General features: G+C 45.5%; 1 protein-coding gene and 1 pseudogene across 1 annotated transcript; one reads left to right on the top strand and one right to left on the bottom strand.

Moving 5' to 3' along the window:
* Positions 1-649: 649 nt before the first annotated feature.
* Positions 650-1,261, top strand: LOC123039171 (uncharacterized; annotated as a pseudogene).
* A 781-nt stretch (positions 1,262-2,042) lies between these two features.
* Positions 2,043-12,021, bottom strand: LOC123044458 (switch 2). The gene is made up of 8 exons (XM_044467196.1): positions 11,607-12,021; positions 8,205-8,311; positions 6,625-7,543; positions 6,302-6,549; positions 5,076-5,202; positions 4,709-4,984; positions 3,623-3,857; positions 2,043-2,978 (listed from the first exon to the last, which is right to left on the bottom strand). The coding sequence occupies exons 1-8, from the start codon at positions 11,967-11,969 to the stop codon at positions 2,650-2,652; spliced, it is 2,604 nt and encodes an 867-aa protein (XP_044323131.1). The 5' UTR covers positions 11,970-12,021; the 3' UTR covers positions 2,043-2,649.
* Between the last annotated feature and the right edge of the window lie 14,056 nt (positions 12,022-26,077).

The raw sequence follows: 26,077 nt of genomic DNA, 5'->3' as shown, positions 1-26,077 counted from the left end.
GGGACGGCCAGATCCGGCGGTCCGAGAGAGGATGCACCGCGGGAGGGCGCCGCCCGAGGCAGGAAACGTGGCGTGGACGCAAGATCTGACGCCGCCAGAGTGGTGGCTGCAGACCCCGGGGAGGAGGGCGGCGAAGGACCCCTGGATCTGGAGCCACAGCAGGCGGGCGGAGAGGAGCACCGGGGAGTGGGGACCGGGCCCTGGCGAGGAGAACGCGGCGAGGAAGGCGGCATTGAAGGCCGGATCTGGTGGCCGCCGCGGCCGGAGTGGCCAGCGGGGAGGGCGGGTGGGGAGAGCTTCCGGTGTGATAGAAAAGGAAGGATGGTGGGAAGTGTAATTTGTTTCTGACAGTATTTATGTTTTCTTTTTTTTTTGGTCAACAGCGCTCTCGTTTAACCTCTGCTTGCTTTGGTGAGTAAAATAGTTGGAAAAGAACAAATGCCTGATCGCTTCGATCCCTGCGCAGAGTTTGATCGTTTTAGATCCCCGCATGGAGTTACTGTGGTGCGGCAATCGAAAGGTCCAGCGCCGATACGAATTCCCGGGTTAATTAAACCACGGCCATTTTATAAGCAGCGCGCAGATCGCCTCCAGGCCACACCAAAGCAGAAGCCAACACAAGCACATCGGTCGCTCTCGCCGCGTAGGCATGTCGCGGCAGGGCGTGGACGAGGAGGAGGAGGATCGGAAGCCGGTGATCAAGCCCGGCGTGGACGTGACGCTCAAGGTGCGGAACACCGACGGCCACACCGTCTACCGCACCATGCGGCGGACCGAGCAGCTGCAGAGCCTCATGGACTTCTACTACGCCAGCGTGCCGGCGGTCCAGCGCGGCACGGGCCGGTTCCTGTACGACGGCGACCGGCTGCGCGGCTAGCAGACGCCGGCGGAGCTCCAGATGGAGGACGGCGACGAGGTGGACTTCTAAACCGAGCTGCTGGGCGGCGGCGGGACAAGCGCGCTCCCGAAAGCTGAGCGGAGCATGGCGTCCCCGTTGGCGTCGGATCTCCGGTTCGTCACGCTCAAGGTGGTCGACCAGGAGCAGCGCCTGGTCCGCCGCACCATCAGGATGAACGCCCAGCTCCAGATCGTCATGGATGCGTGCTACGATGAGGCGGGGGACGTCGTCAGAGGCACCGGCTCCTTCTGGTTCGAAAACGTTCGACTGCGCGGCGAGCGCACGCCGGCGTCTTTCAAGCTGCGGGACGGGGACGCCATCGACTTCTTTGAAACGCAGATTGGCGGCGGGATCCCCGCCTAGGCAGAAGTGCTGATGTCATATTTGCCGGATGGATACTTCACCAAGCGATCGCCGTGCTCGTTGGGAAAACGGAAAATAAAATATGATGCACTTTGATATTCCCGGTTTCAGTTCATTTCAATGTCGTTATAGTTCTATCTGCACTCCGTTTCTAGCTTCACAAATCACAATGCTCATGATTTTCAGATAGTGGGCCGTAAAATCCTATGTATCCATTTCAATGTCATTTCGCTGCGTTTGAGGATACTTTTTTATTTGAAAGATCCTCATATAAGATGTAGTCATTTAGAAGGATTAAAATTGTTATGAAATTTTCCTCTGGGTTGCTTGGTTTGTATGATTGAATCAGGATTCAAAGATTAATTTCCACTGTATTTGATTGTAGCTGTACATATTCAATTTCAGAATAGAATTTTTGGTGTGGATGCCAACTTTTGAATCCTTGTACTTTTTGTATGACATGGCAATGCGCTTTTTTTCATTCTATTTCCAGTTTTGACTCCTAAACTTCCTACTGAAGGTGGTGAAGCTGAGCCCTGCTTAGGGTTACGTCGAAAGTTGACTCCCTCCGTTTGTTTCAACACATAGGGCGAGCGACGGCATAGAAGTTAAGCCCTGCTTAGAAAACCAGCTCTTTTGGGTTTGGCCTGAAATCTTCAACTAAAGCCCCTCCATAAGCTGAAAAGAACATGACCTACTAGAAAGTTATGAAAGGGGTGAGCAATAACTCATTTTTTGATAATTATACTCCCTCCGTCCCGAATTACTCATAGAAATGGATGTATATTAATGTATCTTTTAGTTCTAGAACATCCATTTCTAAGACAAATAGTAATGCAGGGCAGAGGAAGTAGTATCCAAACTGAAGACATGAGCGAAAAAACGCCTAAAACAGGGAGAACTACAATAGAAGCACCTACTCGTGCAAAAATAGAACAAATCACTGAGCCGTTGAACCACACAGTACTCTGCATCCGACAGATGCATGCGGCCATTGTGCGGATGATCTGATGTTATGGTCCAACTGGTGTCAAAGTTTTGGTCGGCAAGAGTTCCTGCGCGACTGGAGAGATCATAACTGAGAGACCGTATGGAAGTGTCAGACCTCCCCTTAAGCAAGCGCTGTTGCGACTTCATTGCTGTCGTTTGGAGCACCAATTTGATTTGGGCATCATTTTCAAGGTCACGGAAGCTTAGAGCCAACTTTATTCTCGCCTGATGCTAATGGATTTTCATCACTGATCAAACGGAGAAACATGGAGATGTCCCTAAAGGAAAGCATAGCACCTTTCTAGATAGCCAAGATATGTGAAAGCTCGGCACTACTCCACTCCCAAGGTCTTTCAAAAAATATGAAGGAAAAGAAAAAACTCTGAAGAAACCCTGAATCATTTACGTTTTAGTGATACTCTTTTCTTCCTGTGATCGTCCAGTACCCGCTGCCGCTGCAGAGGAGAGACCGACAGCAGCCACTTGCTGAACTCAAGGTCGTTCATACCCACACAGGCCGCGATACGGCTGAACTCCTTCCGTTTCTGTTCCTCCACTGAGCGAAGTTCCGCCCTGTCCGCCGAGGGCTTTATTTGCTTCTTACCATGCAGGTCCTCTGAGATGCGCTCGACACATTCTTCTGTCGCGCCGTCGTCTCTTTCGTTGTTGTTGTCATCGTGTGTCCTCGTGTTCACAACGTCCTCGTTCCGGTGAGCATACACAACTCCTGTTTACAGGGAACAAACTCTATCAGTAAGCACTTGGTTTCATAAATCGGCTTAGCAGGCACCCAACATTTTCGTTCGCAATAAGTTGGCATACTAATATCATTCTGGAATGAATAATGAAGATGCCACTATGGCACAAAAACTAGAAATGTAGGGAAAGGCTGCGTACTATAGACCCAAAGTGGTCGGACCCTTCCCCGACCCTGCGCAAGCGGGAGCTACATGCACCGGGCTGCCCTTTTTAAAAACTGAAGAGTGGAAATATAGGATCCAAACACAGCTCGTGAGGCTGATGAAGTGTAAACCTTGACTCAAGAAAATGGATTTTGTAGTGCGACCTTGTAAAATACAACATTTCACAAATATTAAAGTTTTGTGTCCAGACATGGGATGAAATCTCTTTCTGATTATGTGAATGAAAGAGGCTGGGCACCAATACAACACACAACTCAAAATGACTAGAGCAGGTATTTGAAATGAAGAGATGACATGGAAATTAAAATGTTCAATTGCTAATATCAAATTAGTTTCCCCACACCAGGAGTAACATGCTACTTAGTCATTTCTCCATCTGAAGCTTTCATACATCATATTACAACACAGCAATTAAAGCGGTTTAAATCAAGATACTGACAGGACTTACCATAATCAGCCAATGCCTGATTTTCATCACCTATTGCTGCCGTGGATGATTTCATTTGCCCTTGTGTACCAAATAAATCAGTGTCAACTATTTCTCTTATCCCTGTTTCTTCAGATGTTTTAGCTTTCTCATCCTCTCCATGCATCTCAATAATCTCACTAGTAAAAAGCTTATCAGACAAGTCACGGAACAGATTACAGATCCCAAAGAGCTCACCCTGAAATTTCTTGTCATCCTGAAACAAACAAGTTAACCAAATTAACCAATGTTCCTAGACAGAGCCCTGGTATATAGTGACTGATGTGGTGTTGTTAAAGAGATTACCAAAAAGCCAAAAACTGAAGTGTGCTTATAAGTGCAACAAATTCTTATACTTACAACATCCAAACTAACAGCTCAAGTTGAAATTAAGCAAATAAATACCAATCTGTGCAATAATGTGAAGTTCACCTGTTTTGTTCCTTATATGATGCCATCTAACCATAAATACTAATGAAGCTATCTGTAGACTAGTAAAGATATAAACTTCTATGTAACAATGCCAATACAACCAGGTACTTTCCGTAGACTTGTGAATTCTTACATTTGAGTACCCTGCATTAGGAAGGGACGGAGGGACTCATTGTTGGTTTGAGTAAATTCAAAATGTTGATATCAAACTATGTTTAATTATCAAATGCTTTCAACCAACACATTTTTCAAGTGTAAAAAACATGTTTCTGAACATAATATGGTCACCCTTTAAGAAATAATTGAATATTCAGCCCAAAAGATAAAACATAGCCATGAAATGAGAGCATGCAATTTTTTAAAAGAACCAAGTGCATCAGGTGATTAGGAGAAAATAAAAATTATAGTGGGATAGGAAAGGAACATCATTTTGGTTCTTATGTTTAAAACTTGCTGTATTCTTCCAAATATTAGGATTCCAGTTCTCGATTACCATTTTCCAAGATAATGGGACAAATAAACCTCGTCCCCATCACCTTTTGTGCTTAACTCATCCACAACTGTAAATATCTCAAGTAAAGTACATCAGATTCTCCACCTAATCTTATTAAAGTTCTGAAGCAAATGTGGCATTACCTGCACGCCATCAAAGTATCGCTTTTCTATTTTCCCTGAGACTGCAATGTTGGAAAGCTGTTGTTTATATATTTGTCGAGAATAAATGAGTTCTTCTAGGGATCCAGCTCCAAGTAGGCGAAATACTGTGACATGCCGTTTCTGTCCAAATCGGAACGATCTGTCCTGTGCTTGCAAATCTTGTGCAGGATTCCAACTTGGATCAAAAATCACCACACGGTTAGCACTGACAAGGTTAACGCCTAAATTGCCTGCCCGGGTAGATATAAGAAAAACCTGCAAAAAAGTGTTTCGCACAATAAATTCACCGAGCTTTCTAAACAAAGAATAGACTGTGAAATACAAATACAAATCAACATAAATTTACCTGTTTGCTAGGGCTTTTGTTGAATTCATCAACTAGTGATTGGCGTGCATTCATGGGTGTCGACCCGTCCAAGCGAGAAAAGCAGTAACCCTTCCTTATAAGAAACTTCTCTAGTATGTCGAGCATTCTATTTGTAAAGTTTATACGTGAAATAAAACAATTAGTCACACACAAATGATGCTAAAAGTGGCATATCTGAAGTACAAATATCTAAAAAAGAAAACTTTCCAGAAATAAACGCAACGCTAAAAAGTGCAAAGAAGATGACTACACAAAAAAGTTACCATAATATAGGCTAGGGTTTGTTTGAACCTTTTTATAGTCCAAAATAGGCTCTGTTTCTGATCAGTGCAAGTTATATAAGGGTCGGGTGGTAAAAATTGACAAGTTACAAAAGTTTTAATTCGTCAACATCATATCATCATCGCTGAAGTTACAATAAAGAATAAAAAAATACTCCGCCTGGGATCATTTTGGCATAAATAGCAGCACTTTAACAAATGGGACCATGGGGGTATTCTGGGCTACAACAAATCGTGCCTACTTAGTGGCAAAAATACAGATAATTACAAATGACTACCGAACGAAGAAAAGCGAAGAGATCTTACTTTAATAGAAGTAAGATAGTTTCATGCATTCGTGATCCATCGTCAAATTATTGTTCAAAACCAAGAGTTCTTAGTTATGAAATACTCCCTCCATATCACAGATAAGTGACGTTTTGGACATCAAAACAGTTTTCGTGATGTAACTTTGACCACTTATTTCTATTGTAATATATCTATGGAACCCAAGAAAATTATAAGACTCTAAAAATACTTTTTGAGACAAATCTTTATCTTCAAATTTCCAATCCAAATAATTAAAAATGATGTTCATAGTCAAAATTTTGGAAGTTTGACTGAAAGCATGTCCAAAACATCACTTATTATGATATGGAGGCAGTATGGCCTTTTTGCTTTCCTTGAAATATGACAAACTTGATTGGTTGTAAAGCCAATATAAAGATGTTTTTTGCTGTTGATATAACTAATTTGCTAATACAGTTGGCAAACATCTCTTGGTTCTAACTGAGGAAATAAATAACACTAATTTGTGCCATAAAACAGGGTAACTGCAAAACGGCGATTGGATCTAGATATATATACCTCACTGGGTAGCTAAGGTAAATGGAAATATATCAAGTCTTTTAGTGAGTAATCAATAGCACACAAACAAACAATCACCTGACAGAATAGCTGAAAAGAAGAATCTTGTCACCCTGTAGGGTCCACAAAGACAGAAGTCTTTCCAGTGCACGCATCTTTCCACAGTGTTCTGAGTCACTGAGACCCATGAAATTCTCACTTTTAGCACTACCGCCAACTAATTCAATATCTGTATCAAAGACAGCAGCCGCAAGCTCAGCGTCTTTCTTCTGCTTCTCAATCTCATCCCTTGGATTGGGCTTTATCAATTCCAGATGGTTACTAATCTACATGAAGGGAAACTAAGTTACAAGAACTTCAAAATTGAAACTGTCCAAGGTATTACAAGAATAAAAAATAACCTGCTGAAGCTTGACAAGGCAAGGAAGAACAAGGCAGAAGGGGCATAGAGGACAGCCATCCAGATTCTCTCTGTGGAGATAGGACCAGATAATGCCACGTGGTTCAATTTTCTTGCAACACTCAACCTGAGTCAGAGGACTTCCGCAGCTACAGGGGAGATCCTTATTTACAAGGATTTGTATGTCAGGCTGTTGCAGCATTCTTCTATAAACACGTTTTTGAACATCACTCATTCTGCAGAAAACAATATTATCTTCCTTCCCAAGCATGAGATGCCCAATAGTCTCCTCTTTTGTTCTTCTCAACAGGAATTTCTTTAGAACAGAGACAAGGTGCTTCTTGCGCTTATCAGCAACTTGAACAAATCTCTCAGGAGCGCTTAATCTCTGGCCATGTTTTAAGGGCTCGTCATAATATTCTCTAAAGTGTTCTCGATCCCCCAAACAACCAGGTACAACCCAGTCAAACACATTAAATAATTCCATTATCTTGTTCTGCATTATGGTTCCTGTGAGACCAAAGCGTTTTCGTGTAGTAATTCCCAAGCAGGCTGTATATAACTTCGATTTTTCATTCTTGAGACGGTGTGCCTCATCAACCACCACTAGTTCCCATGAGATGTCACATAAAACCTTGTCACGAGTCCTAAAAGTATCAAAACTGGTAATTAGCACCTCTAGTCCTTGACCTTCAATTTTTTCAAGAACTAAGTCACGATTTGGACCATGATAGACAGCAACAGAAAAATTTGCCCACTCAGAAAATTCATTTTCCCAATTCCGAATTACTGAAGTGGGACAGAGGATGAGTACAGGACTGGACTTCTTTCCTTTGTCTGTTGATTTCTCACCCTGATTATTATCTTTTCCAATAACAGAGGATAAAAATGCTATTGTTTGAATAGTCTTTCCCAATCCCCTAAAATATAATAAGAGAAAGTATTAATAAATCTGAACGAATATATGTCAAAATTTGGGTGTGCCCATTGAATGTATGAAGTACAGAATTCACTACAACTACATTGATCGCATAAATGCCTAAGAAAATCATGTGGATGATAACCAATCTACAGTATAAGCTAAGCTGCATTTCTTTAACAGGTGTCCAAAAGGTTCCTGAATGATCCTAGCGCCAGAAACCCTTTTGCATGTTAGGGTTTCATTTAATGTTACTTTGATACTTTGAAATATATTGATACGTTGAACTCTGGAAATTAAGAACATGGATGATGAAAAGCATAAGAAAGAGAATGATTAAAAGGAAGTCGGGCGTTACACATGACTCCACATCCATCATATTTTGTGCAAAGTCTACCTCATATCCAACCAGTTGCTAATCTGATATTATCTGCAGTTAATGAAAAGGACTTGACAATTCTCATTATATCCAGTTCTGAACCTAGTATTATCTACAGTTAAGGAAAATGAGATGGAAATTTCGAATCTATTGTTTTGCTTCCATATACAATGTTTTAGATGTGAATATGTGATTGTGGATACTGTACAGTTAATTTCAGTTCAGCCACAAAAATCTAAGACCATTCTTATAATATAGTAACACAATAACTGTCAAGTCTTACATATCATCTCCAAGCACGCCACCATGGTTGTTTCTATACAGATTGTATAAGAATCTCACACCATCCCTCTGATGCGCAAGTAGCCTGCAATTAATTGATGGGGGCACCTACAACCACACAAAATAAAATTACAGCAATACGAAACTAATGATAGTAACTAAAATATCTAAAAAAAGGGCAACCTGGTGCATGTAGCTCCCGCTTGCGCAGGGTCCAGGGAATATCTACCAGGAGAAAATACATTTCTGACAATGTGGATCACATAAATAATAGATGAACACTCGCAGTCTGTTTTATAAAAGTTAAGAGCATCTCCAACAGGCGCCGAACGCGCCGCGCGCTAAAAACTGATTTGGCGCGCGCCCATCGCCTGGTTTGGCGCGGCGCGCGGCGTTTGCTCCAGCAGGCGCGGTAAAAATGCAGCGCGCGCGCTCATTCTAAACATTTTTTTGCATAGATAAAAAAAACGATGCAAGATATTTTACATAGATAGATAGATAGTTCGACATACATAGATAGATAGTTCGACATACATAGATAGATAGATACTACTACGGCATAGATAGATAGATTGAAACTACTCCAAGTCGCTACCATCATCATCACCATCATCATCCTCGTCGGTGTCGTCCGAGGTTGAGAGCCATATGTCGTCCCAACGGTCATCGTTGGCCGTGAAGAACGACCTCCCACCTGCTGAAACTATGTCGCACTGCTCGTTCGCCAATGCCTTCCGCTGACGCCGGTCAGCCCGCTCCGCACGGCGCCTTGCCGTCCTCTCCGCCCAGTAGGCATGCTCGTCGGCGACGTCCTCCGGGTGGCCACGGCGCCACTCCGCCATGGCTCGCTCGTCCTCCTCGACGACGAGGAGGCGGCGCTGCCGCCGAGCGTGGTCGGCACGGTCGAGGTCGGTGATGAGACGCGGCGGAGGGGCGACGCGCTGCGCCTGCTGCGTGAAGACGTCCCGGAAGTTCATCTGCGACCAGGGCCTGTCCAAGCGCCACGCCGCCGCGTCGTACGCGCGGGCCGCCTCGTGCGCGCTCCGGAATGTCCCGAGGCCGAGCCGGACGTCGCCGGACCGTATCTCGGCGGAGAACCAACCGTTGGGGCGCGCGCGGATGCCGCGATAGCCCGAAGCACCCCGGCGGCGCGGCGGCATGGTGGCGCGGAAAGCTGCGAAGCGGCGGGAGGGCGCGTGGCTGTGTGCGGCGAGCTTGCGAGGGGAGGGCGCGTGGCTGTGTGCGGTGCGCGTGGCGGGCGTGGCAATTTATAGGTGCGCGGTAAGCGGCGCGCCAAATCTACCGCGCCACGTGCCGCTTTCTCCCGCGCGCGCGCAAGCGCTTCCCGCGCGCGGTAAGTTCCCGCCACCGCTGGAGCGCGCAGAATCAGCCGGCGCGCGCTAAAACGTAATTTTACCGCGCGGGCGCGCCTTTTGCCGCGCCTGTTGGAGATGCTCTAAGCAGGCAACAATGCATCGATTGGCAATAGCCAAAGATACAAAAAAGGCATATGCCACGGGTAGAATCGAAGAGAAGCGAACCCCTATTAGAAGGTCCAGTGAGCATTCAGCATGTAAAGACACACAACGGTACGAAACCTTGTCGGTGGTAGAATTGGGTCAGCACATGGGAGTGCGCATGAGCAAACTTGCAGCAAATATTAACACCCAAGTCTTTGTCTAGTTTGAACCTATAAATTTTTGTGTTAAATCTGGATTTGTTTTTGAAAGGTGTAAGGATCAATCTTTGAAATGCTAAAAGCCTATTCTTAAGTCTAAACAATAGTAGGTTTCGGAGAGTATTTAGGTTTTACTTTGCCATGTGAATCCCCATGAAGGAGGAGCCATGAATTGTAACCAGCGGAGCTATCCCCCCTCTCTCGCTCGCTCCTCCCGGGTCGCCCCGCGCGCGACCGGGAGGAAACCCTAGCCGCCGCCGGCGGGGTCCTCCGCCCTTTCCTCCTCCACCTCGCCGCCGCCAGAGGGCACGGCCAGGCAAAGCCTAGTCGGCGGCGGCGGCGGCGGGGAGATCTCGCCCGTTTGCTCGGCGGGCTCGATGCGGGCCAAGGCGGCTGGGCCGGGGTGTCGCGCTAGCGGCGTGCGCGGCAGCGCGGTGGCGCGCTGGTTCCGATCGACGACGGCGTGGCGGGCGGCGTGCTGGGGGTGCGCGCCTAGGGGCTAGTTCTGGTCGCGGCTCCGCCAGATCTGGCCCTCTGGGCGGCGCGGGCCGGGGGCGGCGCTGGTCACTGGCGGCGGCCCCTGCCTCGCCTTCCGGCTGGTGGGGGTGGCACCGTGACGGTGGTGGTCGACCCTCTCTCGCTTGCTGCTCAGCTGGGGGTGTTGACGGACGGTGGCGACCTGTTGGTGGACGTTGGCGGCTCGGCGGGTGCCGTTGGCCGGCCGGTGGTGGTGGGGTGCACCCGGGAGGGAGGCAGAGGCCTCCTGGTCCCTGCCCCCGGTGGTGCGGTGCGGTGGCTGCGGCGAGGACGAGGCCGGCGGCTGCGGCGTGGACGAGGCCGGCACCTGAGGAGAGGTTGAGGCCGGCGGCTGCTGGCAACCCTCTCCCCTACCTGGATCTGGCCGGCTGGGCCGTCTTCCCGCCAAGGGTTCGTTTTGGGGTGAAGGGAGTCCCTTTACCTCTCACCGGTCGGTTCCGTCCCTTTGCTGTCGTGGTGGTTGCGGAGGGGTCATGGATGCCGGGGCGGCGGCCTCGTTGGTGGTAGTCACGCTGCTTGTGGGCGAGGTGCGCGACTCAGGTGTGGGCTGGTTGCTATGGCCGCTCGGGCGGCATGGCGGCCGGTGCTTCGGCGAGCGGTGGCGTTTCGAAGGTGGAGCGTGCGTGCCAGGGGCGATCCTTTGCTCGGCTTCGGTTGGGCCAACGACGGCGGCGTCCGTGGGCGTCGTCTCCTTCCTGAAGGCATCGTCGTGGCTACTCTCCCTCTTTGAATGATCCAGGTGAAAGCCATGATCCTTTGGATCCGGCGGCGACGGCGCTCCGGTGTCGTTCCCCTTCTTGAAGGCGCCGTCTTGGAGGCCTGCATTCGCCGAGCTCAGCCTCGTCCCTCCGTGACATTCTGTCATGGTGGACTTCTCCGACTACTTCAAGCTCTGCCCTTGTTGCTCATTTGTTGTATGCTTGGAGTGTTGGGGTGTTGTGACTGTTCCTGTACCTGCTGTATCCAGCCTTGGGTGTGTTGTGTGGTGGTGTGGTGTGGTGTTGTGTGGCTATCGTTGTCGGTTTCGGTGATCGTTGCTTTATAATATAAAACGGGGAAACCCTTTTTCGGTAATTGTAACCAGCGAGAAATGGTGATCGTTGCTTTATAATATAAAGCGGGGAAACCCTTTTTCGGTAATTGTAACCAGCGAGAAATTGAGGGAGGAGAGCACAATTACGATGGTACCTGGACGACGGGGTGCTCTCCGGGCGGCGAGAGGACAAGTGGCTCATAGGGCCCGCGGGGCTCAAAGGAGGCCGCTGGTGGCGGGGCCGGACGGCGCCGGAGGCGGGGGGCCACGTCCTCCTCCGACGAAGAAGTCGGTTGTTCGGCCGCATCCTCCGCTGTCTTCTGGTTCAGGGGGTTGGGAGGGGACGGTGGCGGCGCGGGTAGGGAGTAGGAGGCCTCGAGGCGGAGGAGCTGCTGCGAGAGGGAGGCCTTGGGGGGCCTCCGCGGTGGGCGAGGAGGCGAGGGTGATCGGGGTTGAGATTGGCTGTGCGCGGAGGAGGAGCAGGGAAGGAGTGTTTCCTTGAGGCGGTTGAGCGACATGGCGACCGGCGGCGGCGGTGGGTTCCGGTGAGCGAAATTGGTCAATTCCCACTTCAAAACACCTTATATAACGTATGGATTTCATTTGAATTAATTTGATACAAAATTAGATGTACAAAACAAATTCTCAAGGAGAATGTGAAACTTTGCGCACGACACAAAGAAAAGCAAAAACATCAAACACAACAAAAGGAAACATAAAATTTATTTTGTATGACATGTGTTACGATTCGTGACTCTTTAGAATATGGTATGTCATGTGTTATGACTCTTTAGAATATGGTATGTTCCTAACTCTCTAGAGTATAGTAGAGTGCAAATTCATTATGAAGATAGTTATTCTTTCTGTAAAGAAATATAAGATCGTTCAGATCACTAAAGTACTTGATTAGGTAGATTCGAGAATTTAGATAGAGAGCTTCACGGACATAAGTGAAATTATCCAAGGCCAGACCTAGTCAACATTGTATTATAGGAATCTCTATGTGCATGAATTGGCCAGTACACCTAGTAAAAGGAGAAAAGTTTTCACACGACATACGAGAAATTCCTATAAGTCTTGACGCGGCTACCTATACTAGTTCGACTCCTACTCATGTACACCTGATGCATCGACATGGAAATCTCTATACCGGTGTTATATAAGGGCGTCATATGTTTGGTAGAATGCAAGACTTTTGCGCATAGTCCAGAGACTTTACAATACGTAGAGATCTAGGCGCTTTTTGTTGAGACCTAGTTGATCTCGTCAATGTTGGGTATATAAGATCATCATTTAACATATATCACTTATTTGAATTAATTTGACACGATTTAATAAAGTTTACAAAAGTAGAGAGAATTTGAAATTTATTTACTTACGACAAAGAGAAAATGCACAAAAAACACATCTCCATCATAGCAAAGTGGGTTTAAAAAAAGATAAGAGAAACATACATTTCATTGGTGTGTGTTACATTCCAAACTCTGTGGAGTATAGTAGACCGCAAATTCGAGACAAAGACAACGACTCAATTAGGTAGATCTGGGAATTTAGATCTAATACAAGTTCATCGTCATCTCAACTAAGCTCCATCTAATGCTTAAGTAGGTGTCGTCTCCTCTCATAAATGGAATAAAACCCTAACTTATGACTTACAAGGCCCAAGGTACATTCTAGGTCGTAGCCCAAGTGCGGGTGTAACCACTTCAATGGGCGCCGTCGTGACATCCTCCTTTTGAAGATGACTTGTCCTCACACAACACACATGGGAAGCAAGGCATGAGTCATAGGCATCTTCCCAAGTGATGGTGCCCATCATAGGCCATTTAAGTGCAAGCGTACCAGAGTCATGGTTGTCATGTCGTGGAGCACCAAGCCCGACAAGTGATCGATGTCAGAGTAGGAATGAATGCATCACCCGTAGAGAGAAACATTAGGGTGGCATTTACCCTTTTCAGGGTTTGCACATGGCGATTCAGTTGGGATGCGTAGACCACCTGGTGGACTTGACTCGACTCCGGTGCTAAGTTATATGCAATAGTTCCCACTTGTTGGAAATATGCCCTAAGGACAATGATGTGATGATGCTATTTTCTTGTGTATTCATGACTTATTTGTAGCGTCCTTGAACATCATCACTGATATGTATCAATAAGTATGTGAATTGTTTGTGAGACTATATATATTGTACAATGATTCTTCTAATACTCCCTGGTTGATAAGGGTATTCAGATACATGTCCTTTTGACCGGTATATGATTCTATTGATGACTATATTCTGCAAGTTATGGGCATAGAGATGTTAACCTGACAGTATGGACTCGGGGATAGGGATCACCGAGTCGGACATACCCACTTTAAGATGCAACGAGATATTGTCATATGTTAGTCTCAAGTACAATGTATATGTAATTTCCTAGACTGGAGGTCTTCGCATGTACACGGGATGTGAATCGACTTATATAGAGTCTATCAAATGCTACTCCGTAACTGAGTGGTTATAAAGGTAGATTTTGGGTTAGTTGTAGAACATGTCGCAAGACATGGTTAGCCAAGATAGGATTTTCCTCTCCAATACAGAGACATATTATCTGGGCACCCACGACTCTCGAGTGATTAGATTCAGAAAGCATGGACATGCTACTTGGATTAAGTGTTAACCTAATTTAGGAATTTAAATCACAGTTTTGAGAAGAGAGGTCGAGCTACCAACAAGGGTGACAAGTACTCTCCGTGAGCTGTATATATCGTGAGGCAAAAGGAATATTACATATGACACGTTTTTAAGGTTCGTCATTTGCGCACACATGGAAGTTGGCACATTCTACTAGAAGCCACTACCAGCTATTAATGGGTCGTGTCCATGTGCGTGAACCTATATGGTCACATGCTTAAAGGGCGGGCATCCACTCGAATTGGATCCAAGAGAATTGGGTGTGGAGTACTAATGAGCCTCAAGTGTTGAGCGCATCTCTGACGTCTATATAAGTGGAGGGTGATCCCTTGGAAAGGGTTCAGCCAGTCCAATGACCTAAGCCACCACCAGTCCTATGCCCACGTCGTGTGACTAGACCTAGCGGTACGCCACCCGATTTTGACGAAAAGGGGTCCCCCTCCCCCCGCTTTGTATTGCAAAGCCAAACAACGATACAACCGACGATAGGTGCTGGGGCGGAAGCAGCACATGCATGCCTGTGGGAGTCCTGGACTAGGGGGTCCTCGGGCGTCCGGTCTATTGGATATGGGCCGGACTGATGGGCCGTCAAGATACAAGACAGAAGATCACCTCTCGTGTCCGGTAGGGACTCATATATACGTGGATGGCAAGTTTAGGTGCCCGGATATGTTATTTCCTTTCTGTTAAACCGACTTTGTACAACCCTAAGCCCCTCTGGTGTCTATATAAACCAGAGGGTTAAATCGGAGGCAGGATCACAACACTACTAAGCTAGCCAAACTAGGGTTAGCCAATACGATCTCGTGGTAGATCAACTCTTGTAACCCCTATACCCTTCGAATATAATCAAGCAGGAGTAGGGTTTTACCTCCACTAAGAGGGCCCGAACATGGGTAAACATTGTGTCCTTTTGATCATAGTTACCACTGATCCTCAGACATATAGCTTGGGCCCCCCTACCCGAGATCTGCCGCTTTTGACACCGACATTGGTGCTTTCATTGAGAGCTCCATTGCATTGTCGACAGAAGGATTGATGGCTCGCCTCTTCATCAACATGATGCCGCGTCCAGGAAGCCTTTCTCCCCAGACAGGTCTTTGTGTTTGGCGGCTTCGTGCTTCGTGCCAACTCGATCGGCCGCCTCGAGCAGGTTGACAGTTATGCCCCCGGCCACCAGATCAGGTTTGGAAACCTGAACTACGTCGCTGATATCTGAGGAGATCTAATCTTCGAGGGGTTCGCGGCCTTGATATGTCTCCATCGTATCTATAATTTTTGATTGTTCCATGCCAATATTATACAACTTTCATATACTTTTGGCAACTTTTTATACTATTTTTGGGACTAACATATTGATCCAGTCCCATTGCCAGTTCCTGTTTATTGCATGATTTTGTTTCGCAGAAAACCCATATCAAACGAAGTCCAAACGGGATAAAAACGGACGAAGAATATTTTTGGAATATTTATGATTTTTGGGAAGAAGAATCAACGCGATACGATGCTCGAGGGGCCCACGAGGCAGGGGCGTGCCCCTGAACCTCGTGGACACCCCGTAAGGCGGTTGCTGCTCTTCTTTTGCCGCAAGAAAGCTAATATCCGGAAACAAATCGTGTTGAAAGTTTCAATCGAATCGGAGTTATGGATCTCCGGCAATATAAGAAATGGTGAAAGGGCAGAACCATGAGCGCAGAAACAGAGAGAGACAGAAAGATAGATCCAATCTCGGAGGGGCTCTCGCCCCTCCCACGCCATGGAGACCATGGACCAGAGGGGAAACCCTTCTCCCATCTAGGGAGAAGGTCAAGGAAGAAGAAGAAGCAGAAGGGGGGCTCTCTCCCCCTCTCTCCCGGTGGCGCTGGAACACCGCCGGGGCCATCATCATCACCGCGATCTACACCAACACCTATGTCATCTTCACCAACATCTCCATCACCTTCCCCTATCTATCTACAGCGGTCCACTCTCCCGCAACCCGCTGTACCCTCTACTTGAACATGGTGCTTTATGCTTTATATTATTATCCAATGATGTGTTGCCATCCTATGATGTCTGAGTAGATTTTCGTTGTCCTATCGATAATTATTTGGTGAATTGCTATGATTGGTTTAATTTGCTTGTGGTTATGTTGCTGTCCTTTGGTGCCCATCATATGAGCACGCACGTGGATCACACCATAGGGTTAGTTGTATGTTGATAGGACTATGTATTGGAGGGCAAGAGTGACAGAAGCTTCAACCTAGCATAGAAATTGATGCATACGGGATTGAAGGGGGACCAGTATATCTTAATGCTATGGTTGGGTTTTACCTTAATGAACGTTAGTAGTTGCGGATGCTTGCTAATAGTTCCAATCATAAGTGCATAGAATTCCAAGTCAGGGATGACATGCTAGCAGTGGCCTCTCCCACATAAAACTTGTTATCGGTCTAGTAAAGTAGTCAATTGCTTAGGGACAATTTTGCAACTCCTACCACCACTTTTCCACACTCGTTATACTAACTTTATTGCTTCTTTATCTAAACAGCCCCTAGTTTTTATTTACGTGCTCTTTATATTCTTGCAAACCTATCCTATCACACCTACAAAGTACTTCTAGCTTCATACTTGTTCTAGGTAAAGCAAACATTAAGCGTGCGTAGAGTTTTATCGGTGGTCGATAGAACTTGAGGGAATGTTTGTTCTACCTTTAGCTCCTCGTTGGGTTCGACACTCTTACTTATCAAAAGAGGCTACAATTGATCCCCTATACTTGTGGGTTATCAAGACCATTTTCTGGCGCCGTTGCCGGGGAGTCATAGCATGGGGTGAATATTCTCGTGTGTGCTTGTTTGCTTTATCACTAAGTAATTTTTATTTGTTGTTCTTAGTTGTTTTCTATCTTTAGTTATGGGTAGGAAACGCAAAATACCAAAAAAATTAGTTGTACCTACTACACAAATGGTTGAAGAACCACTCAAAATCTATCACACTCCTGAAGCTTTTTACTTGGATCATCTTCGATCCTTATGTGCTCATGCTGAAACCCCAACTAGCTTAGTTGAGGGCAAATCTTTAGATGAGCATGCTTGTTATGTGTGACACCGCATATCTGAAAAAGGGAAACTTTTACTGGATCAAATTCATAGTTTGCAATGCTATGCTTGGAATTTATGTGAAATATATGATTTTACTTGTTGTTCTGAAGACCCTAAGAAACACCTTCCCTACCAATGTGAGTTTAGTGATAATGGAATTGTATCTTCGTATGCTAAAGATGTTTATAATTACTATGATGTTCAACAAATTGAAGAATTTGTTGCTTTTAAGGGTGCTTATGAAATTGCTTCTTTGATTGGAAAGTATGATGCTACTCTTTACAAATCTGAAAATTTTGCCATACTCAAATATTGTTATGATAATTATGCTTCTAATGCCTATGTTAAACCATATATTGAGGACTCCTCCACTGTCCAAGAAGAGACTAATATTTTGCAGGAGTCTATGGAAGAAGGAATTGATGAAACTGTGGGTTCATTGGATGAAAAAGATGATGAGGAGAGCGAAGAACAAAAGGAGGAAGAGAGGATTAGCTACCCGTGCCCACCTTCTAATGAGAGTAACTCTTCAACTCATACATTGTTTAATTTCCCTTCATGCTTATCGAAGGATGATTGCTATAATGATTGTTATGATCCCGTTGATTCTTTTGAAATATCCCTTTTTGATGATGCTTGCTATGCTTGTGGCCAAGATGCCAATATGAATTATGCTTATGGAGATGAACTTGCTATAGTTCCTTATGTTAAACATGGAATTGTTGCTATTGCACCCACGCATGATAGTCCTATTATCTTTTTGAATTCTCCCTACTACACTATATCAGAGAAGTTTGCCCTTATTAAGGATTATATTGATGGGTTGTGTTTCACTACTACACATGATGATTTGATAGATATAATATGCATGTGCTTGCTGCTCCTACTTGCAATTATTATGAGATAGGAACTATATCTCCACCTCTCTATGTTTCCCACACGATAAAATTGCAAGAAACTGTTTATACTATGCATTGGCCTTTACTTGGTGTGCATGAATTGTTCTTTTATGACATGCCGATGCATAGGAAGAGAGTTAGACTTCGTGTTGCACGATATATGTTCCTCTATGCACACTACTAAATTAAAAATCATTGTTAATTAAAATTGGCTTTGATATACCTTGGGATCCGGGTGGATCCATTACTCGAGCACTATATGCCTAGCTTAATGGCTTTAAAGAAAGTGCTTACAGGGACACAACCCAGAAGTTTTAGAGAGTCATTTATTTCTGTTGAGTGCTTTTATATAGTCTAAAAACAAAAAAATAAAGAGGGGAACCCAAAACTTTTTCAAAAAGGAAAGTGAAAGTGAGGAAGACAAGCATTATTGAAGTGGGGGAGCTCCTTGAACTTTGTTCATGCTCACGGAAACTTTGTGAATCTTAATTACAGAAACTTTTCTTCAAAAATAATTATCCCCTTGTACAATTCCATTGTATTACAAAAATAATGTGCCAAGGTTTGCCTTTAGGATGTTTAGATTGCTTGTTGGTTTGTGCGGTGCAAGACAGAAACTTTGGCTGTAGTGCGCGATTTTACATTTTTTTACTCGAACGTCAAACGGTTCTGAAAATTTTTGCAGTGTCTTTCTATACAAATTGTTTATTTTTCCTAATTTTGGAAGAATTTTTGGGGTACTAGAAGTATGGTGAATGTTCAGATTACTACAGACTGTCATGTTTAAGACAGATTCTGTTTTTGATGCATAGTTTGCTTGTTTTGATGAAACTATCAATTTCTATCAGTGGATTAAGCCATGGAAAAGTTATATTACAGTATCTACAATGCAAAATCAAAATATGAATTGGTTTGCAACATTACTTAGAGTAGTGATTTGCTTTATTATACTAACAGATCTTACCGAGTTTTCTGTTGAAGTTTAGTGTGGATGAAGTGTTCGAAGATCGAGGAGGTCTCGATATGAGGAAAAGGAGGAGAGGCAAGAGCTCAAACTTGGGGATGCCCAAGGCACCCCAAGTAAATATTCAAGGAGACTCAAGCGTCTAAGCTTGGGGATGCCCTGGAAGGCATCCCATCTTTCTTCAACAAGTATCGGTATGTTTTAGGATTCGTTTCATTCATGTGATATGTGCAAATCTTGGAGCGTCTTTTCCGTTTAGTTTTCACTTTTCTTTTATGCACCATGCTGGTATGAGATAGTCCTTGGTTGATTTATAGAATGCTCATTGCACTTCACTTAAATCTTTTGAGTATGGCTTTATAGAATGCTTCATGTGCTTCACTTATATCATTTGAAGTTTGGATTGCCTGTTTCTCTTCATAGAAAACCGCCATTTGTAGAATGCTCTTTTGCTTCACTTATATTTGTTAGAGCGTGGGCATATCTTTTGTAGAAAGAATTAAACTCTCTTGCTTCACTTATACCTATTTAGAGAGATGTCAGGAATTGGTCATTCACATGGTTATTCATAAAATCCTACATAAAACTTGTAGATCACTGAATATGATATATTTGATTCCTTGCAATAGTTTTGCGATATAGAGGTGATAATATGTGGGAGGTTCTAGTAAATGGTTGTGTTTAGTAAGAATATTGGTGTTAAGGTTTGTGACTCCCAAAGCATGCACGTATGGTCTCCTAACTATGTAACAAAATTGGCGCTCATTGTATTTTGATTGTTTATCTTTGCGTGAAGGTTGGGGGCGCGCGATGGTTAACTCCTACCAACCTCCCCTAGGAGCATGCGTAGTAGTACTTTGCTTCGAGGGCTAATAAACTTTTGCAATAAGTATATGAGTTCTTTATGACTAATGTGAGTTCATGGATTACACACACTCTTACCCTTCCATCATTGCTAGCCTCTCGGTACCGTGCATTGCCCTTTCTCACCTCGAGAGTTGGTGCAAACTTCGCCGGTGCATCCAAACCCCGTGATACGATACGCTCTATCACACATAAGCCTCCTTATATCTTCCTCAAAACAGCCACCATACCTACCTATCATGGCATTTCCATAGCCATTTCGAGATATGTTTCCATGCAACTCCCATCATCATCATATACTTGACTTAGCATTCATTGTCATATTGCTTTGCATGATCGTAAGATAGTTAGCATGATATTTTCATGGCTTGTCCATTTTTTATTTCATTGCTACGCTAGATCATTGCACATCCCGGTACACCGCCGGAGGCATTCATATAGTCATATTTTGTTCTAATATCGAGTTGTAATATTGAGTTGTAAGTAAATATAAGTGTGATGATCATCATTATTAGAGCATTGCCCCAGTGAGGAAAGGATGATGGAGACTATGATTCCCCCACAAGTCGGGATGAGTCTCCGGACTTTATGAAAAATAAAACAGGCCAAAGAAGCCCAAATAAAAAAGATGCCAAAGAAGCCCACCAAAAAATAAAAAAATAAAAAAGAGAAAATAAAAAATGAGAGAAAAAGAGAGAAGGGGCAATGTTACTATCCTTTTACCACACTTGTGCTTCATAGTAGCACCATGTTCTTCATATAGAGAGTCTCTTGAGTTATCACTTTCATATACTAGTGGGAATTTTCATTATAGAACTTGGCTTGTATATTCCGATAATGGGCTTCCTCAAATGCCCGAGGTCTTCATGAGCAAGCAAGTTGGATGCACACCCACTTAGTTTCAGTTTGAGCTTTCATACACTTATAGCTCCAGTGCATCCGTTGCATGGCAATCCCTACTCCTCGCATTGACATCAATTGATGGGCATCTCCATAGCCCGTTGATTAGTCGCGTCGATGTGAGACTTTCTCCCTTTTTGTCTTCTCCGCACAACCTCCACCATCATACTCTATTCCACCTGTAGTGCTATATCCATGGCTTGCGCTCATGTATTGCGTGAGGGTTGAAAAAGCTGAAGCGCTTTAAAAAGTATGAACCAATTGTTTGGCTGACACCGGGATGAGCATGAGGGGTACCTTGTGTTAAGAAAAGGGAGCATAAAAGACTATGATTTTGTAGGGATAACGTTCTTTAGCATTGATATTTTGAAAGACATGATTGTTTGTTGGGATGCCCGAGTATTAAATTCTTTTATGTCAAATGATAGACTATTGCTTTGAATCACTCGTGTCTTAATATTCATGCCATGATTAGATTACATGATCAAGATTATGCTAGGTAGCATTCCACATCAAAAATTATCTTTTTTATCATTTACTTACTCGAGGACGAGCAGGAATTAAGCTTGGGGGATGCTGATACATCTCCGTCGTATCTATAATTTTTGATTGTTCCATCCCAATATTATACAACCTCCATATACTTTTGGCAACTTTTTATACTATTTTTGGGACTAACATATTGATCCAGTGCCCAGTGCCAGTTCATGTTTGTTGCATGTTTTTTGTTTCGCAGAAAACCCATATCAAACAGAGTCCAAATGGGATAAAAACGAACGAAGAATATTTTTGGAATATTTATGATTTTTGGGAAGAAGAATCAACATGAGACGATGCTCGAGGGGCCCACGAGGCGGGGGCGTGCTCCAGGGGCGTGGGCGAGCCCCTGGCCCTCGTGGACACCCCGTAAGGCGGTTGCTGCTCTTCTTTTGCCGCAAGAAAGCTAATATCCGGAAACAAATCATGTTGAAGGTTTCAATCCAATCGGAGTTACGGATCCCCGGGAATATAAGAAACGGTGAAAGGGCAGAACGAGGAGCACAGAAACAGAGAGAGACAGAGAGACAGATCCAATCTCGGAGGGGCTCTCGCCCCTCCCACGCCATGGAGACCATGGACCAGAGGGGAAACCCTTCTCCCATCTAGGGAGAAAGTCAAGGAAGAAGAAGAAGAAGAAGAAGGGGGGCTCTCCCCCTCTCTCCCAGTGGCACCCGAACGCCGCCGGGGCCATCATCATCACCGCGATCTACACCAACACCTCCGTCATATTCACCAACATCTCCAGCACCTTCCCCCATCTATCTACAGCGGTCCACTCTCCCGCAACCCGCTGTACCCTCTACTTGAACATGGTGCTTTATGCTTCATATTATTATCCAATGATGTGTTGCCATCCTATGATGTCTGAGTAGATTTTCGTTGTCCTATCGGCAATTGGTGAATTGATATGATTGGTTCAATTTGCTTGTGGCTATGTTGTTGTCCTTTGGTACCCATCATATGAGCGCGCGCGTGGATCACACCATAGGGTTAATTGTATGTTGATAGGACTATGTATTGGAGGGCAAGAGTGACAGAAGCTTCAACCTAGCATAGAAATTGATGCATACATGATTGAAGAGGAACCAGTATATCTTAATGCTATGGTTGGGTTTTACCTTAATGAACGTTAGTAGTTGCGGATGCTTGCTAATAGTTCCAATCATAAGTGCATAGAATTCCAAGTCAGGGATGACATGCTAGCAGTGGCCTCTGGCACATAAAACTTGCTATTGGTCTAGTAAAGTAGTCAATTGCTTAGGGACAATTTTGCAACTCCTACCACCACTTTTCCACACACATTATACTAACTTTATTGCTTCTTTATCTAAACAGCCCCTAGTTTTTATTTACGTGCTCTTTATATTCTTGCAAACCTATCCTATCACACCTACAAAGTACTTCTAGTTTCATACTTGTTCTAGGTAAAGCGAACGTCAAGCGTGCGTAGAGTTGTATCGGTGGTTGATAGAACTTGAGGGAATATTTGTTCTACCTTTAGCTCCTCATTGGGTTCGACACTCTTACTTATCGAAAGAGGCTACAATTGATCCCCTATACTTGTGGGTTATCAGACCTTGACTGCTGCTCTATGCCCCCGTCAAGAAGGCTTTTCGGATCCCCTCCTAGATCCTGTTCAGGGGTCAACACTCATACATGCCCCAGCCTTAGATCCGGAGCAGGTCGCATCGTCCGAAGACGGGAGCGTGAGCCCTGCCAGACTCCTTCCCCTCATGGACCTCCCGACTGAAGACCCAGATGCAATCTTGGACTTGCCTCTGGACAATCACTCCGAACTGTCGAGGTCTGCGCTCATTGGGTCCGATCAGGTGTCCCATGCCGAACTCAGCCCTGCAGATCCACAGTTTCCGGTCCAACTTCTGCTCCTAGATGAAGCATTGGGATTAATGCAGTCTTTTGCCATCACAGGGGCTTTGCCTCCAAACTGTACCCAGCTCAAGCTGGAGGCTGAGAGTGGGGAATTTTATGCCCCACCCACCACCCACTTAATAGCCACTGTCGAGGATTTAACCAACATGCTGGACTACGTGTCCGAAGACATCGACGGTATGGACGACGATGCCGATGCCGAACCAAGCCAATTCCCACCCATCACAGGGCGTTGGACGGCCACTTCAACTTATGATGTATACATGGTGGACACTCCTGATAAAAAGGACAACGAGGATAACCAGAACCCTGATGAGGACAAACCCGTCGATAAACCACCAAAGCACCGACGTCAGTGGCGCCGCTCACGATCGCGTCAGGCGAGGGATAGTAATACTGGCACCGGAGACAATGAGACTCCTGATGATGCCGAAGATCCCGAATACCCCGTCGAGCCCACATTCGAACATGACGAAAGGGAAGAGGGTCAGTATAGTCCCGAACATGCTGATCACGAAGATTCGGAGGACAACAACTATACGCCAGAATCCGAACAGGACATTAGCCTCGATGACAAAGACTTTATCGTCCCAGAGGAACCCCTCGAACAAGAACGTTTCAAGCGACAGCTCGTCGCCACTGCGCGGAGCCTGAAAAGAAATAGCAGCAGCTCAAAGCTAAACAGGATACACTAAATGAAAGGTGGACTAAGGTCCTGGCCATTGAGGAATACAGCCACGAGCGACCTGCTAAAAGTGACCCCAAGCGCAAGCTGCTGCCACAATTCAGCGACGAAGCCCTTGAGCCAATACCATCAAAATACAATCAGGCAGATCAACCAGACCGACCACCACGTGGACGGGATAAAGCGACATATCAAGCCAAACATCAACCCGCACCCCCTCGCCTAAGAGGCAGGGAGACAGCAGTCGCGGGATACACATACGACTTGCAACATGACCTAGCCAATAAAGCTGGTCAGACTAGATCAATCTACGGATCAAGAGGTCGTGCCCTGGCGTGAGATAACGGCTATGAAGCCCAGCGTGACGACCATTACTATACTCTGGATCAGAACCAAACTCTGATGTCAGCCGACCTCTGCCGCGATATTGCGTGATATAGAGGGGCAGCACACCCTTTATGCTTCACCGATGAGGAAATGCAACACCAATTTCTGGAAGGGTTTAAACCCGTAAACGTCGAACAGTACGATGGAACGACAGATCCAGCCGTCTGGATTGAAGATTTTATTCTCCACATTCACATGGCTCGAGGAGACGATCTCCATGCCATTAAATATCTTCCTCTAAAGCTGAAAGGATTAGCGCAGCACTGGATGAACGGCCTCCCAGAAAACTCCAATGGAACCTGGGAAGATTTGGAAGATGCTTTTCGGGCCAACTTTCAGGGCACTTATGTCCGTCCACCGGATGCTGACGAATTGAGTCACATAATCCAGCAACCAGGCGAATCAGCTCGCTAGCTTTGGAATCGGTTCCTAATTAAAAAGAACCAGATCGTGGATTGTTCGGATGGCGAAGCCTTAGTGGCCTTCAAACACAGCGTCCGGGATGAATGGCTCGCCCGACACCTCGGGCAGGAAAAGCTGAAGACCATGGTAGCCTTAACTACACTTATGACCCATTTCTGTGCGGGTGAGGATAGCCGGTTGGCTCGTAGAAGCAACAGCTCGGGCGACCTCGACACTTCTGAGGCCAGGGATGGCAATGGTAAACCTCGCCGCAATAAAAATAAGCATCGGAACAACAACAACGATGCAGACGATATGACGGTCAATGCCAGATTCAGTGGTTCTAAATCCGGTCAGCGGAAGAAACCTTTTAAAGGCAATAGGGACGGTCCATCCAGTTTGGATAAAATCCTTGAGAGGCCCTGCCAGATTCATGGCACACCCGATAAGCCTGCCAAGCACACCAACAGGAATTGTTGGGTCTTAAGACAGGCTGGTAAGATAAATACCAAACACAAGGAAAGGGACCTCCAAGTGAAGACGATGATGAGCCCCGTCAGCCGAACACCGGGGGTCAGAAGTAGTTTCCCCCTAAAGTGAAAACAGTGAACATGATCTATGTCACTCGCATCCCCAAAAGGGAGCGCAAGCACCCACTAAGAGACGTCTACGATGTAGAGCCTCTCGCCCCCAAGTTTAACCCATGGTCAGCCTGTCTGATCACCTTTGATCACAGGGATCACCCAACCAGTATCCGTCACGAGGGTTTGGCCGCCCTGGTACTTGATCCAATTATTGACGGATACCATCTCACTAGAGTCCTTATGGACGGGGGCAGCAGTCTCAACTTGATCTATCAAGACACTGTCTGCAAGATGGGCATTGACCCATCAAGAATCAAGCCTAGTAACACTACCTTTAAAGGCGTGATAACGGGCGTGAAGGCTCGTTGCACGGGCTCACTGACATTGGAGGTATTATTCGGCTCCCCAGACAACTTCCGCCACAAAGAATTGATCTTTGACATCGTCCCTTTCCGTAGTGGTTATCACGCACTGCTTGGACAAACTGCTTTCGCCTGCTTTAATGCAGTCCTGCACTACGCTTACTTGAAGCTTAAGATGCCTGGACCTCGGGGCATTATTACAGTCAATGGAAATATGGAGCGCTCCCTCCATACTGAAGATCACACCGCGGCCCACACAACCGAGGCGTATGGCGGCCTTATCAAGCTAAATAGTTCATCGGCCAATAAAGCCAGTGATGTATCTAAACGAGTCTGGTCCGTGCATAATTGTGATAAATCAACGGATCCAGACCTTGATTAGCAGTTCGGCCTCC

This window comes from Triticum aestivum, chromosome 2B (genome assembly GCF_018294505.1).
Source record: "Triticum aestivum cultivar Chinese Spring chromosome 2B, IWGSC CS RefSeq v2.1, whole genome shotgun sequence".
NCBI classification, from domain to species: domain Eukaryota; kingdom Viridiplantae; phylum Streptophyta; class Magnoliopsida; order Poales; family Poaceae; genus Triticum; species Triticum aestivum.
The sequence above is the reverse complement of the archived record's forward strand: the minus strand, read 5'-3'. Positions and strand labels throughout refer to the sequence as shown.